Source organism: Amyelois transitella, chromosome 12, assembly GCF_032362555.1.
Source record: "Amyelois transitella isolate CPQ chromosome 12, ilAmyTran1.1, whole genome shotgun sequence".
NCBI lineage: Eukaryota > Metazoa > Arthropoda > Insecta > Lepidoptera > Pyralidae > Amyelois > Amyelois transitella.
Genome location: NC_083515.1, coordinates 10,513,814 through 10,528,726, shown reverse-complemented (window position 1 = coordinate 10,528,726; position 14,913 = coordinate 10,513,814). Strand labels below are relative to the sequence as shown.

The 14,913-nt window shown below is 35.3% G+C and overlaps 3 protein-coding genes across 4 annotated transcripts; 2 read left to right on the top strand and 1 right to left on the bottom strand.

Moving 5' to 3' along the window:
• Positions 1-190: 190 nt before the first annotated feature.
• On the top strand, positions 191-1,016 carry LOC106132878 (protein C10). The gene is made up of 2 exons (XM_060946925.1): positions 191-440; positions 886-1,016. The coding sequence occupies exons 1-2, from the start codon at positions 191-193 to the stop codon at positions 1,014-1,016; spliced, it is 381 nt and encodes a 126-aa protein (XP_060802908.1).
• On the top strand, positions 886-3,989 carry LOC132901729 (beta-1,3-galactosyltransferase brn). 2 transcript variants are annotated; one of them, XM_013332438.2, is made up of 2 exons: positions 886-1,020; positions 2,672-3,989. In XM_013332438.2, exon 2 carries the CDS (start codon positions 2,715-2,717, stop codon positions 3,762-3,764), a length of 1,050 nt encoding a protein of 349 aa, XP_013187892.2. In that variant the 5' UTR covers positions 886-1,020; positions 2,672-2,714; the 3' UTR covers positions 3,765-3,989. The 2 variants fall into 2 exon arrangements, with proteins under 2 accessions (XP_013187892.2, XP_060802784.1); XM_060946801.1 differs by lacking the exon at positions 886-1,020 and adding an exon at positions 1,556-1,781.
• A 1,069-nt stretch (positions 3,990-5,058) lies between these two features.
• On the bottom strand, positions 5,059-14,667 carry LOC106132877 (uncharacterized). The gene is made up of 7 exons (XM_013332437.2): positions 14,123-14,667; positions 13,482-13,556; positions 11,656-11,822; positions 10,166-10,386; positions 7,814-7,950; positions 6,512-6,657; positions 5,059-6,190 (listed from the first exon to the last, which is right to left on the bottom strand). The coding sequence occupies exons 1-7, from the start codon at positions 14,325-14,327 to the stop codon at positions 6,014-6,016; spliced, it is 1,128 nt and encodes a 375-aa protein (XP_013187891.2). The 5' UTR covers positions 14,328-14,667; the 3' UTR covers positions 5,059-6,013.
• Positions 14,668-14,913: the final 246 nt, after the last annotated feature.

Sequence of the window (14,913 nt, the reverse complement as noted above, 5' to 3'; positions counted from 1 at the left end):
CTATGTATAGCCAAATTGCAATACCTAACCTTTGCCACTGTTTCACCTGAGAATTGGATGAGTTAACAAAATAGATTTTTTTTCCTTGCTGAACTTTTAATCGAACAGCAGATTTGCTGAAAGTGAAATTGTAACAAAAAAGTTACATTTGTTTCCATTCACAGATTCTTAATGCATAATCAGGCCTGCCATGGCAGCTCCAAACATCACAGTTGATGAAGTACGGAAGATCCTGTCGGAGGTGATCGAAGCTCTAGAGTCCGCTGACTACGCCCCAAAGCTCGATGAAGCCAAAGAGGCAGCTGGCAATGAGATGCTAAAGATGATGCAGATCGTGTTTCCGATGGTCGTGCAGATACAGATGGAAACTATCAAGCGTCACGGCTTCAGTAATACTAGAGAAGGTGAAAATAAGCATGATAAGAAGTGTTGGTCATGCGGTGATGATAATGAAAGCAGCCCCATAGCATGGGCTATGGGGCTGCTTTAGCATGTGAATAATTAGCTGCTTCGCTGCTTATTATGATGCGAAACGGGACAGTGATAGTTTTTTGTACGTCACAGCCTTACTCCTTAAGGAAAGACATACATACATACATATGGCTACGTCTATATCCCTTGTGAGGTAGACAGAGCCAACAGTCTTGAAAAGACTAATAGGCCACGCTCAGCTATTTGGCTTAATGATAGAATTGTGATTCAAATAGTGACCGGTTGCTAGGTCATCCCCTTAAAAAAGAATCAAGAACCAAGTTTGTAAGACTATACCTTACTCGCCTTTTACGACATTCATGGGAATGAGATGGAGTGGTCCTATTCTTTTTGTACTGGTGCCGGGAATCACACGGAAAGAGGCGTTATTATATGTATGTGTGTGATTTTCAGGTATAGTCCAGTTCACTCAGCTGGTCCGTGACATGGAGAGTGACAGTGAGGTGGCCAGGCTGCACTCCAGGATCCGAAGCCACTACCTGCCCCCTGTGTCTATCAGCTCCAATGTGGACACATCTCTGTAAACTGGTGAGAACTTCACACACAAAATTGTGGAATCTTCATATTTATTGAAGCATAAAATATAAAGATTCACTCCTTAACCCAATGGTAGGCTGTTAATGTTATAAGCATTAAGTCGACCTATTGTAGGTACATCAAAAATTATTGTAACGTTACAATATATACATAAATGTAAAGCTGAAGAGTTTGTCTGTTTGAATGCGCTAATATCTGGAACTATTGGTTCGAATTGAAAAATTTTTTTCGTTATATAGACCATTTATCGAGGAAGACTTTAGGTTATATAACATCACGCTAAAACTATAAGGAGCAAAGAAATAATGGAAAATGTGAACAAAATGGGTAAAATTATTCATCCTTGGTGGGCTTCAATGGTGCCCCAAACAACTATTCCACGCGAACGAAGTCGCTGGCATAGCTAGTTAATGATAAAATTGAGATTCAAATAGTGATATAGCAAAGTATAGCCCTTCGACTAAATGAAGAATCCCAAGTTTATAAACCTATCCCTTAGTCGCCTTTTACGACATCCGTGGGAAAGTGATCCTATTCTTTTTTCATATTTGTGCCGGGAACCGCATGTGTATGATTAATACTAACTAATGAGATAATATTAGATATTTATAGTCAACTATTTATCTCGGCCTCTGTGTACCGAGTTTAAAACAAAGAAATCTTATGTTATACGCCTTGTGTACACATTCCAGATAAGATAAAGTTTAGTTAGTGTATACCTAACTGTGCAGTAGTATACTGCTTACTGCAGGGTAAGAGATTAATATCATTTTGTCACGTCTTTATCTACAGTAGGCTTGACAGAGCCTCCCCTGCTCCCCAATAGCGTGGCATGCGCTACGCTGTTTTTATCGCGCCAAAAAGTATCGCCGTCCCGTTTCATGTCATATATAAAAAGGAAAACAGCGATAGTTTTTCGCGCGATAAAAACAGCGTCGCGCGTGACATAATACGTGGTCTGGAATTAAAAAACAAAAGGGCCACATTTATCTATTTTTAGCTTCAAAATGATAAACATTTTCTAGTAACTACTACCAATTCCTAGTCAATACTAATCTAAGAGTCTACTTTCTTAAGTGCTAACTGATGCTCTTACGGTGAGGGAAAACATCGTGAGGAAACCTGTACCATTCAAATGATTGGATGTGTAACCATGATCCAATGCGTGTTAGGTTAGGTTAGGAAAGCCGCATTTACTTAAATCTGAGCAAAAGTTTTCGCGTTTTACGTGTACAAACATACAGACCGAAATACTTAAAATTATATTTTTCGTTTCTCTTGGTCTTATAAAGTATCGATTTTTTGACAAAATCTTTCAAATAAAATAAAATAAAACCGCCGTGCTTGCATGAAGAGAGTTATGAATGTGGATGAAGCGAAGGAAATATGCGGAGATCGTGGCAAGTGGAAAGAGGTAGTCTCTGCCTACCCCTCCGGGAAAGAGGCGTGATTTTATGTATGTATGTATTAAGTTAGCCTCGAAGTAAGTTCGAAACTTGTGTTAGGTACTAGATACTAACTCAACGTTTTTCATTTATTACTAAATACTTATATAGATCAAAGACAGCTTATTTCTCATCACGCCCTGGCCGGGATTCGAATCCTATCCTACTTAAATACTAATAGGTTTTCCCTTTTTCAGGGTCCAGTGATTGTGATGTCAAGAATCTCATAAACTGTCCATAATGAGGCGAAGGAAGTACAAAGTGCTGTTGTGTCCGTTTGTGTTGGTCGTGTGCGTTTTATATTACTTCTTCAGCATCGGCGACTACATATACTCTAGAAGCTTCGAGAACGAATTCGACTACCCCCTCAACATTGATATAAAACCAGTTGTAAAAGACATATTGTCTGGAAAAAAACCTGATGTCAAACCTATAAACTACTATCCGTATAGATTTTTAACCAATTCTGGCAAATGTAAGACTATTGAGAAGCTGGATCTTTTTATAGTTGTCAAATCGGCTATGAAGAACTTTGGTCATAGAGATGCAGTGAGACAGACTTACGGACAAGAGAATGTTATATCTGGACGGATTATAAAGACACTGTTCTTCTTGGGTATCGATGGGCGACCAAAATCTGAGACTCAGAGACTGATCGACGAGGAGATGGCGAAGCATAAAGATATTATTCAGATAGATTTCCATGACAATTATTATAATAACACCATAAAAACCATGATGTCGTTCCGATGGTTGTACGAACATTGTTCTACGGCTGACTTCTACTTATTCACCGATGATGACATGTACATATCTGTTAATAACCTCATAGACTATGTCAACGATCAAGCTACAAATAAAATACAAATAGACAAAGATAGCAATTTAAGAAGTTCCGCCAATACAGAGGAGAACGGACAGTTATATGCTGGTTACGTCTTCAAATCAGGCCCGCAAAGGTTTAAAAGTAGCAAATGGCGTGTCACTCTTGACGAATATCCGTGGAACAAATGGCCGCCGTACGTCACAGCTGGAGCGTACGTCATATCAAACAAATCTATGAAATATTTGTATGTGGGTAGTTTGTTTGTGAAACATTTTCGGTTTGACGATATATACTTAGGTATTGTTGCCAAGAAAGTTGGTATAGGTGTGAGGCATTGCCCTCAATTTCATTTCTACAGAAAGAAGTACAGTAAAGATGGATATAAGGACGTGATAGCATCTCACGGATTTCAAGATCACGCTGAATTAGTGAGAGTTTGGAATGAACAGAATATTATTGTATAATGTGATTTGAGTTACTATGTATTGCATTTTTAGTTGCTACTTATTTTCTTAGTGTCTACTACTGGATAACGTTAGTAATTACTATTTTCTTTAATTGCTCAATAGGGGCAGCACTTTCGATTTACTTAACGGTGTTGCCGTGTTAAAGTTTAGCAGAAATTGTAGCAATAATTGTCGGTTATGCGGTATTTTTCTGTTAAAACTTTTAGCCTTGTACATCACAACATAAATAGGCTATTACACTCTTTTTTGAAAACTGTTTTAAATCAATCCTGAGACTGTGTTATACCTATAGAATTTTTATTAAAATTTTTTGAAGCCGAAAAGTGCTCTAAAAACGATTTATTATTTATGATTTTGTATTTTCGCGCGAAAACGCCATCCGCCATGCTGTTTTGACTCGTGACGTCATACTTTTAGTAAACAATACGGCTCTACGTAAGACTAAAGTAAAAAGATTTTTGTAATAATGAATTACAATACATATTGTTGGTGTCTTGTTCCTGAATGCAAGAATACAAGTATAAAAACACCAGAAAAATTGTGGATTCCACTGCCAAGTGATATTAAAATGAGAAACCATCAACGTATTAATCCTCGGTAGATTTATATTGTCTGCTTTCACAAAACCGTCTTCCATGATTCTATTAAATTATTAAAGAGTAAAAACCCAAAAACGTGATAGAAATTTTAAAATTTCAAAATAAACAGAGCCTGACATCATCAATATGTTTTCGATTCGATATTTGTTTACTAAAAGTATGACGTCACGTCAGTACCCAACATGGCGGATAGCGTTTTCGACTTTTGAAGAACAGATTAAAAAAGAGGATTTTTTAAATTGAATTATAAAATCCATATTGCACTTTTATGAATAATGATCGATGTTTTTCTTTTATTTTTTACAAAATCTATAAGATACGTGCATTTTTATATTTTTTTTTACATGGTGTAAAATAGCCTATTATATTCTAGTAAACGATTTAGTCATATTTAGCAACTATTTGTAATAAGTATTTCTAGTTTGAGTGCTTACTACAAAATGATACATATCTTATAATATATATTTTTTGGAGATTTTGAATGATAGAATTATAATTATTATGTCATTCAGTTACTTTTCGTGAATTGTACTTATTAGTTTGTCGTCATCACTTCGATGCTAATTTTGGAAGATAAATATAAATAGCTTCTATGAAAAGAATCCCAGCTGTTTATTTTTAATAAAAAAGTTATAATCAAATACTCTTTTCTATAAGTGCTCGAAATAAAAGACAAAATAATCTTTCTTTTTTATTGTTCAACCAATATAAAAAATTGTATACTCGTATAATTATAACAGTATTATATAAATGTCAATAACAACAATTGCAATAATATGTCGGCTAAACTAAGTTTGTCGATGAAATTGTACCTTAATTTACTAAATAAAGATTTGTGATTATAAATTCATTTTATTTTTATACTAAGTAAGGCCTTTACATTTTGTATTCTTACTTCACTCGACGGTGGAACTTCTATGATAGCACCCAACTTTTATAACATTACAATATATAAAACAAATATAAAGAACATAACAATAATAAGAATATATTTTTTTTTAATTCATCATTACATTGATACATAAAGTTCTATACTGGCACTTTTAATTGGCAACCAAAAAATCATAACACTATAGTGGAGAAATTTACTTAGATAACAAATAAAGTATGTATATTTGATCATGTTTATTTTTCAACACATACAAAATAAGAGAAGGTTATTATGACTTAATGTAATTTTTGGCACTTTGTTTGAACTAGAAAAATACTTTATAAAATTTCATACCAAAAATATCCATATACAGAAGCATGTTACATTTCATTTTGTTAAAAAAAATATTTTTTTTACTAACTTTACACCTTAGGCCGCCTTTTCACTGATGAGCTTAGCGGTATATCAATTGACCAATCACAACACTCGAAATTTCCGCGCCACTTCATTGGAAGCTGTGTAGCTCCACTTCTCCGCTCCGCTTCATTAGTGTTTAGGCCCAATGATGCCCAAAGACAAGAATGTAACTGTCACTGTCATTTTATGGTTGTAAAAAGAATTTACTTGACATTTGGCGGCTTCACCGGCGCGCTATATCTAAAACCAATTCTAACTCTAAAATCGGAATACACTAAAATTCAAGAAATTTGAATGTTATTTTTTTTTTGCTCCAGCGTGTCAAGCGAAGACAATTAGAAATGCAGCCTTAAATCTTTTTACTTCTTCGTCTGATACTTAGCATCAATCTCTTTGAAGACGTATGTGATTTTCATTATGGCCAGCCACAGCGCTTCGTCGTTTATTTCCCGGTGTAAGACGAACCTTATAGTTTTGCTGTTGCACGAGATAGCTTTCACTATGACGCCTTCGTCATTTGGAGTTTTGCAATCACCCTGTTAACAATGACAAATGAAAAAAAAAATGAATAAAAGATTATTTTCAATACATATGAAACATAATCACGCCTATATCCCTTGCGAGGTAGACAGAGCCAACAGTCTTGAAGAGACTGATATGCCACGTTCAGCTGTTAATTATCTTAATTTTCTTATGTTATTTATAGGTCTACTCGATCACACTTGGCTGTTCCTGACATTAGAGAAATCTCAACATTGGGAAATATGTATATGTGTCTTTGCTGGTGTCAGTCACAGTACTCTATGGATATAGAAGTGATTATATGTATATGTATGCATGTAAATAACATAAAATACCTGTGTCTCATCCAAACAGACTTGTGCCAGCCGCTGTATGACTTGGTCGGCGCTTACGGCGCTGTCCGCGGGGAGCCGCACCATCAAGATGTTAGTGTGTATCTCTGAATCCACTTGGAACGTTTTCAGGAATAGACCTTCGATTACTGAAACCAGAATAATTTTAATTAATAAATATATAAGGGACAAATTACACTGATTGAGTTAGCCTCGAAGGAAGTTCGAGACTTGTGTTAAGAGGTACTAACTCAACGATACTATATTTTGTAATAAATACTTATATAGATAAACATCCAAGATCCGGGCCATCAGAGACAGTTTATTTCTCATCATGCCCTGGCCGGGATTCGAACCCGGGACCTCCGGTGTCACAGACATAAAATTTATAAACAGGTTGTACAGAATGTTTGTACAATTTTATAAAGAAACCTCCTTACATGTCACTGGCCAGTTACAAAAATTTAATATGTTTTGTTTTCATAATGAAAATAATTGAAACGCGATAGTTCACGAGTGCATGTTTTTTTTTATATTTTATAATAAATATCTAGTCTAGTTTAATGATAAGTCTAGTATAATAATATAATAATAAATAAGTACAAAAATTGTTAAATCTAGTGCAATAATACAAATTTCTTTGTGTCAAGTATCTAAAGTTTATTTATCCCGACTTATTTCCCCTTTTTTTTCAAGTGACAAGTTAATTTAGTAGTTCAACATTAAACACATGTATTAAATAAAAGTACATTTCGTGCGCGTTTAATACCTGTTGTTCATTACAACAACAACAACATCAACAACATATAATCACGTCTATATCGCCTGCAGGGTAGACAGAGCCAACAGTCAAACCAAACAACAGTAAACCTTTTACTGTACCTACTTCTGTTTTATATTTGTAATATTAAGTGAACAATAAAGCATTTTTTTACTTACTCACCTGTAGTATTAAAAAATAACGTAAAAATTTAAGATCTTAATAAGATTGAAGGCTATGACCGTACAAGATGGAGAGAATGTCTTGCAGTGTGCATGATATGACCTCAACTCAACATTTTACCTTTGGCCAAGAAGACTCTCGTTGAATCTTATCCAACTCCCTGCAGACTTAAAATTTCGAAGTTCTTCCTCTTCCAGTTCTTTTCTTCTTTTTTTGAGACAAGTAGGAGATGTTGTCTAGTTAAGCCAAGAGACGTGATAATAATGCGACGTATTAAGATTATGCCGAAATAAGTACGTAAAATGACGAGCTGTCAACTAAACCAACAATAAATTATTTACCTACTTACTTACTTTACTCACCTTTAGCTAATATCTGCGTTCTCTTGTGGTCGAGCGCCAACAAGGGGACCACTTCGTCCAGCGCGACCACCGCGGCGGCCGCCAGCACGCCGGCCTGCCGCATGCCGCCGCCCAACATCTTGCGCATGCGACGGGCCCTGATAACATTTTATTATTCAATTGGAGAATGACCTGTCAATTTGTGAATCTGTCATTATCAGAGATCGGAATAGGTAGATTGAATTGGGGTCAATGAATTGAAACGTATATATTAACTAGCTGTGCCCGCGACTTCGTCCGCGTGGAATAGTTATTTTGGGCATCATATTTATTTTTGCAAACATCCTCCTCGGCTTTGGCTTGGGGCGGTCAGGCGGTCACGCGTATTAGAAAGAACGCTGGTTCGCCGTATTAAATGTTTCGCTGCAAATTGCTTATAACGACTATATCTCAAAACCTATTCGTCTGATTTATATACTGTAAATTTAATTTTAGTCTACATGAAAAGCCGAAAGTAATAAACATATTTATTTGGATAAGGATTAATACTGAATTAAAGAAAATTGGTTTCAAAATACCTTATGTTTATAATGAAAAAATAATCTTAAAAAATTAACATAAAAGTGGTTATTGTAAGTAAACCTTAAGAGATAGATATATGCTCTCGCGGACTTTTTTGTGGCAAAAAAATGAGTACTTCACATCTTTAGTACATTGTTTTAGTATATCTTTGTTGGTTTGCGCAGCGTTCGCGTGGAAAGCTCGCAGATGGCCGACTCATTCAACTATCACCTGCATTGTTGACGTTTCCCGTAGGAAATCCGGGATAAAATGTAGCCTATAGCCTTCCTCGATAAATAGACTATCTAACAGTGAAAGAATTATTCAAATCGGTTCAGTAGTTTCTGAGATTAGCGCGTTTAAACAAACAAACAAACAAACAAAACAAACTCTTCAGCTTTATAATATTAGTATAGATATGGCCATGCCTCCGGGATTGCGGGATTTGTAAATTATTTAGATTTTTTTCCGGTATTTTTACAAGTGGGATGAAGAATATATTAGTGGTAGCTGTTTTCCCCTGACTTCGTTCACTTAAATTGTAGTCCTATGTTACCCGCGGACAATGTAGTTTACTGTAAGTGTAAGTTCTGAAATGGAATCCCGGAAAAGAGGCTTATCCATGTTATGCTTTCTATGGTAATTCATGATGCAAGTAAATAAAATCAATCTACCTATTCCGATCTATGGTCATTATGCAACTCTGGCATTTTCGTCATTATGGGAATCTGTCTTTACGCCAATCTGTCATTCTGCGACGCCTGACATTATGCGATTTTCAGAAATCGCTGATCTGGCATTTTGAATTTCTGACGTTCTCGTAACAAACCTAATAATTATGCTGCAATGCGAAGCTATGCCATCAGTAATAACCATCTCACACACACACACACACAAATACACACACTCACACACGCAAACACACACACATTAAGTTTAGGAGTAGTGCTTTTCTTTCTTTCTTTGTTAGTTTGACAGGATTCTTTAACTAGGCCTAAGTAAATATTATGTCTTTGGAAGAGCGGGTCCCCCTGCCACAGGCTTTTCTAAGCTTACTAGGTGGGTCCCAGTTTTGTGTAGTTTTAGAAACTAAGGCTTGAAAATAAAGATTTTTTCAATTGTATAGCCAATGAGCAGCGGGTCACCATTGATAAGGCAAATCAAAGTTACGTGAGAGATTTTCGAGGCAGTTGTCCGTATCTCACTAATTAAGTAAACGTAAGTCTAATAAGTAATTTAATAAAATTTATGCTGAATGTGCCGTGCCGTGTGGTTCCCGGCAATGCCCGGCATCAATACAAAAAAGAATAGGACCACACCATCTCTTTCCCATGGATGTCGTAAAAGGCGACTAAGGGATAGGCTTACAAACTTGGGATTCTTTTTTAGGCGATGGGCGAGCAACCTACCACTAGTTGAATCTCAATTCTATCGTTAAGCCAAATAGCTGAACGTGGCCATTCAGTCTTTTCAAGACTGTTGGCTCAGTCTCTCCTCAAGGGATATAGACGTGACCATATGTATGTATGTATGTTATGCTGAAAAGTGATGGTCATTATATCTTGCGATGCTACAGAAGTCCGGGGTGCGCATTAGATCAAGATCCTAAATTGGTTTTATTCATATTTATATGTTTGTATGGTTTTATTCATACATACATACATAAAATCACGCCTCTTCCCCGGAGGGGTAGGCAGAAACTACCTCTTTCCACTTGCCACGATCCCTGCATACTTCCTTTGCTTCATCCACATTCATATTATTTATATGTATAATGACGAAAAATAAAACTGATTTGGGGCAGACACTCACTGCTCAATGAAGTGGTAGGACCCCACCAGCGCCGAGCCCACGGGTGCTGACAGACCCTTGCTGAAGCACACAGACACACTGTCACAATCCCGGACTATCCTGCTGGCTGTCTCACCGCTGTGCTGGACAGCGTTGAAGAGTCTCGCTCCGTCCATGTGGAGTGGAACGGAGTGTTTCTTGCATAGGACAGCGAGGTCATCAATCCATTTCAACGGTAGCACCTGAAGGTAAATGTGATTTTTTAATTGAGAGTCAACTTTCTCATTTCAAAACGTTCTTTTTACTACGCTTTTATTAGCTTGGGTTGTATGTATGTAACGGAATCTTTGAGCTTAATTTTCACTGGTTTCTAAACGTCTGATTAACTTGGAACTTTGCACACGTATCAAGGACCGATGACAATAAGAGTTTCTCATTATCCTTATTAAAACTGCCAGGATTAATAAATTAATTTTTAGATAGCTCTGCCTCTCTTACGCTTTTTACTCCGATTTAAATTGTTTTGTTTATAAATTTAATTTTGTTATAATTTTAATCGGAGGTAATTGACTATAACTGATTGTTCGACTTGCTACTACTGTTTTATAATTCCTTTGTCATTAATTTTTATTTTCTATTTTTTAGTTCGATTAGCAATAAAAGCGTAGTTTTTTAGTTTTTTTTTAATTAAATTGAGACTCAACTTTCTTATTCCAAGTAATATTATTAATGCGAAAGTAAGTTTATTTGTTTGTTAGTTGTCTCTTCACGCGTTATTTGCTAAACCAATCTTCTTTAAATTTTGGGTATATATAGTACTTATAAGAGTCTGGAAAAGAACTTATAGTACTTTTCATCCTGATAAAAGTATAGATCCCATAGAATTTGCGAAAAGCCTGTATTTTTTTTGTAGGAGGCGCTAATTTCTTTGTATTTTGTAGGTGGCCCTAAATTTCTGCATTTTTGTGAATGGCGCTAAATTCGTTGCCTTTTGAAGTTAGCGATAATTTCGCGCGCGGTCGAAGCTACGAGTAAAACTAATACCCACATAATTAATAAATGAGACAATGAGTTTGTTTGTTTGACGAAAAGTGTAAAGAAGTTACAGTTTTTACAATTTTCTTTATGTTTTAATTTTATTAATTTCACACACACACACATAGAGTTCATGCTGGAAAAAACTTCTGTTCCCGTAGGATTTGTGATACTTACGACTTTGATGATAACGTCAGTACTGATGACAGAAATGATGTGAAATAAAAGATATGACAATTATTAAGGGACGTTAGAAATGTCCCAGATTAATGAATTAAGTTTTTTTATTTGAATCTGTACCTAACTAGCTGAACGTGGCCTATCAGTCTTTTAAAACTGCTGGGTCTATCTACCCCGCAAGGGATATAGACATAATAATATAAATGAATGAATTTGAACACGCAAAGTTGAGAGACTTAATATTTGGTATGAGGTCCCAAATAGATGCAACATCATTTTCAAATAGAAATGTTCACCTTCCCACCACAGTTATTCTGCGTGTTCTCAATAGCTACAAGTGAAGTGATAGGTTCGTGGATGTCTGATCCTCGGATCCGCTTTTCCACCTCGCCCAGGTCGAATGTGCCGTCTGGTTTGTTCTCCAAAATACTCAGTAATATCCCACCGAGATGTGCTGCCCCACCTGCAATTATAAAAAATAAAAAATGTATACGTGACAAATTACACTGATTGAGTTAGCCTCGAAGTAAGTTTGAGACTTGTGTTACGAGATACTTTCTCAACGATACTATATTCTATTATAAATACTTTATAGATAAACATCCAAAACTCAGGCCAATCAGAAAAAGTTATTTTCTGATCATACCCTGGCTGGGATTCGAACCCGAGTCCGATGTCACAGACAAGCATACTACCGCTGTGCCACAGAGGTCGTAAGAAAAAAATAAACACATACATTAGATTATTATCACAAATGTATCATTAAGCCAAACAGCTAAACATGTAAGTCTTCCAACACTGCTAGCTCTATCATATGAATAGTGGCAACATGCTATGCACTATTATATTTCATCTATTATCTATGGTGGTTGTCTATTGCTAAGTTAATCTACAAAAAACCAAATTATTAATAGCTTGCTTGCTTTGTTACCGCTTCTTCTGCAACGACGCCTTGACGCGGCAACTTAGTTTTAAGTAATTTATTTGACGTCAACCAATGTTGTGAAACCAAAAGATTTGACAATAGGGTACCGGACAACTTTTCAGATTGTGTTTAAAAATAATCTTTATTTATTTATATATCCATAAAAAATATTATTTTAAATAAATAAATCTTTTGGAGTATTTAAAAACGAGAAAAACGTAATTTATTTAAAATTGCCGCGAAAACAGCACTTTACGTCAATTCTGATCGCGTGACGTCATATGTTTGAAAAACAAACTACAAGCCATATTACAAGTGATCAGTGCTTGGATAATTTAAGTATTTTCTCGCAGATCTAGAAACATGCAAAACCCATAAATATCTAACCTTTAAAATCATAGAAAAAAATATGTGAAAATAACTTTGTAAACAATGAAACTAGTTTTAGGTTATGTTTTCGTTTGTAATTTCTTCAATCATTTCTGTTGTTAAGATAAACAAAAAGAGGTTGAAATACTTACACAAATGTTTCCACATTGCTTAATTCAGCAAATAAAAGTCGGTATTAGTGGCAAAGGAACTGCCCACCATGAAAATATCAATCTTTTGGGAGATTTCTATTGTCGGTTTGTAACCTTGTTCCATGATAAAAGCTTGATAGGCGGCTTCAAGCACTTGCGACAACTTCTGTTATGAGTAAAGTCCTTCAATTCGTAACTAATTACAATTAAATATTTTTAGAAAAATGCAAATAAATCGTAGAATAACTCGAAATAACATACAAAGCAGTGGTGTTTACTTATCAGTCATTACGTATGGCGTCACTCACTGTGATTGGTGTTTGGGTTCTTACGCTGCACAGATAAAAAATATTGGATTTTTGCAACTTTATTTATTGATTTAAAATTATAAATCATTGTTATTTCTTAAAAATCTTTATTATGTGATGTTCTTGTATAACAAACTTTATTTTAAAACACAACTTAGATTTTTTTTCGATTACTGTCCGGTACCCTCTATGATAGTATCCTATAATAATGAATAAAAATTTTTGAATTCGACTTCATTTATTTGGTGTGATAGCACCAGGATTATGGTCATAGATGGACCCCAAGCTCCTCTACAGACCCAACCAGAATTAAAGCCAGGAGTATAATGATGGTGCCGCAATTTTTAAAAGATTTACTTTTTACATACCCAGCTCATATTTGAAGATATGCGAACAGTTCCCGACGAGGGCTTCTGAGCCTCTTTTGTTGCAGTGCACCATTACTGAAAATATATTGGAATTATGCATGTGTCATTTTGATTTTTGCACAAAAATTAATGTAGTATGTAGAGTTTGTGGCAGGATTTTACCACAATTCATTCATATAACATAATAAATAAATAAGTAAATACATTTTTATCTCTTATATCTTATTATCTTGTCTTCTTTCTTTATTTTATATTAATCTAGCCACCCCCCTGGCTACGTATATATATATGAACATTCCTCAGAAAACCCTATTTCCAACATTTCAAACAGGAAAAAAATTTTCATTCAAAACTTTTTGAGAAAAGCACATACAGACAGACAAAAAGGGGAATTTTACTTTATAATATGGGTTATATTTTTTTTTATATTATCTTGATATCACAATATCAGATATATTGTCAATATATGTTATCTTTGTCAAAGTTATTTTTCAAAAAGTATGTATGTTCTTCCAACTTCCAGGTCACAAAAGATGTCGATTGGTTTGTGATGGTTTTACAATATAAAGATGAGACATACCACCAACAGCACAAGAGCATGTCTACTATTTTTATTGGGATATTGTTAACTTTTTACTTACAAGCTATAAGGTTAGCCATAGTCCCTGAAGGGACAAAGAGAGCTGCTTGCTTTCCCAACATGTTGGCAATCTTGCTTTCCAATGCATTAACTGTAGGATCTTCTCCAAAAACATCATCTCCAAGGGCCGAATTAACCATAGCATGCCTCATCGCTTCTGTTGGCTTGGTAACAGTGTCCGAACGTAGATCTACTATGTAAGCCATGACTGCCAGACTTCTAATAAAATAGATAATATAATAGGTATAATGATCTGTGTCCTATCTTTGAAGTTATGACACTGTTTTGAACATGTAAAGCAGCCGTCTGATAACCTTATCAGCTCTACGGTCGAGTATTTTTAAGTGTACGGTAAAACCGTTAAAGGCTTTTATATCATCAATTATGATTACTGTTTATCATATCAGTATTTATTTCTCTTAATGCTTTTCAAACTAAAACGGAAAACAATATCACAGAATGTCAGAAAAAATATCGACAAACAAACAAACAAAGCGAAACCACAGTTTAGAAGTGTTTTTACAGAGAAGCGCAATGCAATAACAATTAATTGACCGTACTGACAGTTGAGAGTGACTGTTAGACAGTGGCATTTCCTGAGGTGACATTTACTTTTTTTAATACCTTTTGCGTTTAACCATCAGTTGGTTCAGTCACTAATGTGGCAAAACAACTATGATGCCAAGGCAGAGAAAAAAAAACATTCGTAAGTCTGATTTCTTTACACGTACAATGACGTAAAAAGCTACTACAAATGATTGGTTAGCGGCTGCTGTCGTTTATGAACAGCCA

What these genes read in the sequence shown, in the direction of transcription:
- LOC106132878 (XM_060946925.1), top strand. Translation starts at nt 191, where the DNA reads ATGGCAGCTCCAAACATCACAGTTGATGAAGTACGGAAGATCCTGTCG. An exon ending in TAAGAAGTGTTGGTCATGCG is followed by an intron (nt 441 to 885) that starts GTGATGATAATG and finishes TGTGATTTTCAG; the next exon opens with GTATAGTCCAGTTCACTCAG.
- LOC106132877 (XM_013332437.2), bottom strand. Translation starts at nt 14,327, where the DNA reads ATGGCTTACATAGTAGATCTACGTTCGGACACTGTTACCAAGCCAACA. An exon ending in TCCTACCACTTCATTGAGCA is followed by an intron (nt 7,951 to 10,165) that starts GTGAGTGTCTGC and finishes AAATGTTATCAG; the next exon opens with GGCCCGTCGCATGCGCAAGA. An exon ending in TCTGTTTGGATGAGACACAG is followed by an intron (nt 6,191 to 6,511) that starts GTATTTTATGTT and finishes CATTGTTAACAG; the next exon opens with GGTGATTGCAAAACTCCAAA.
- LOC132901729 (XM_013332438.2), top strand. Translation starts at nt 2,715, where the DNA reads ATGAGGCGAAGGAAGTACAAAGTGCTGTTGTGTCCGTTTGTGTTGGTC.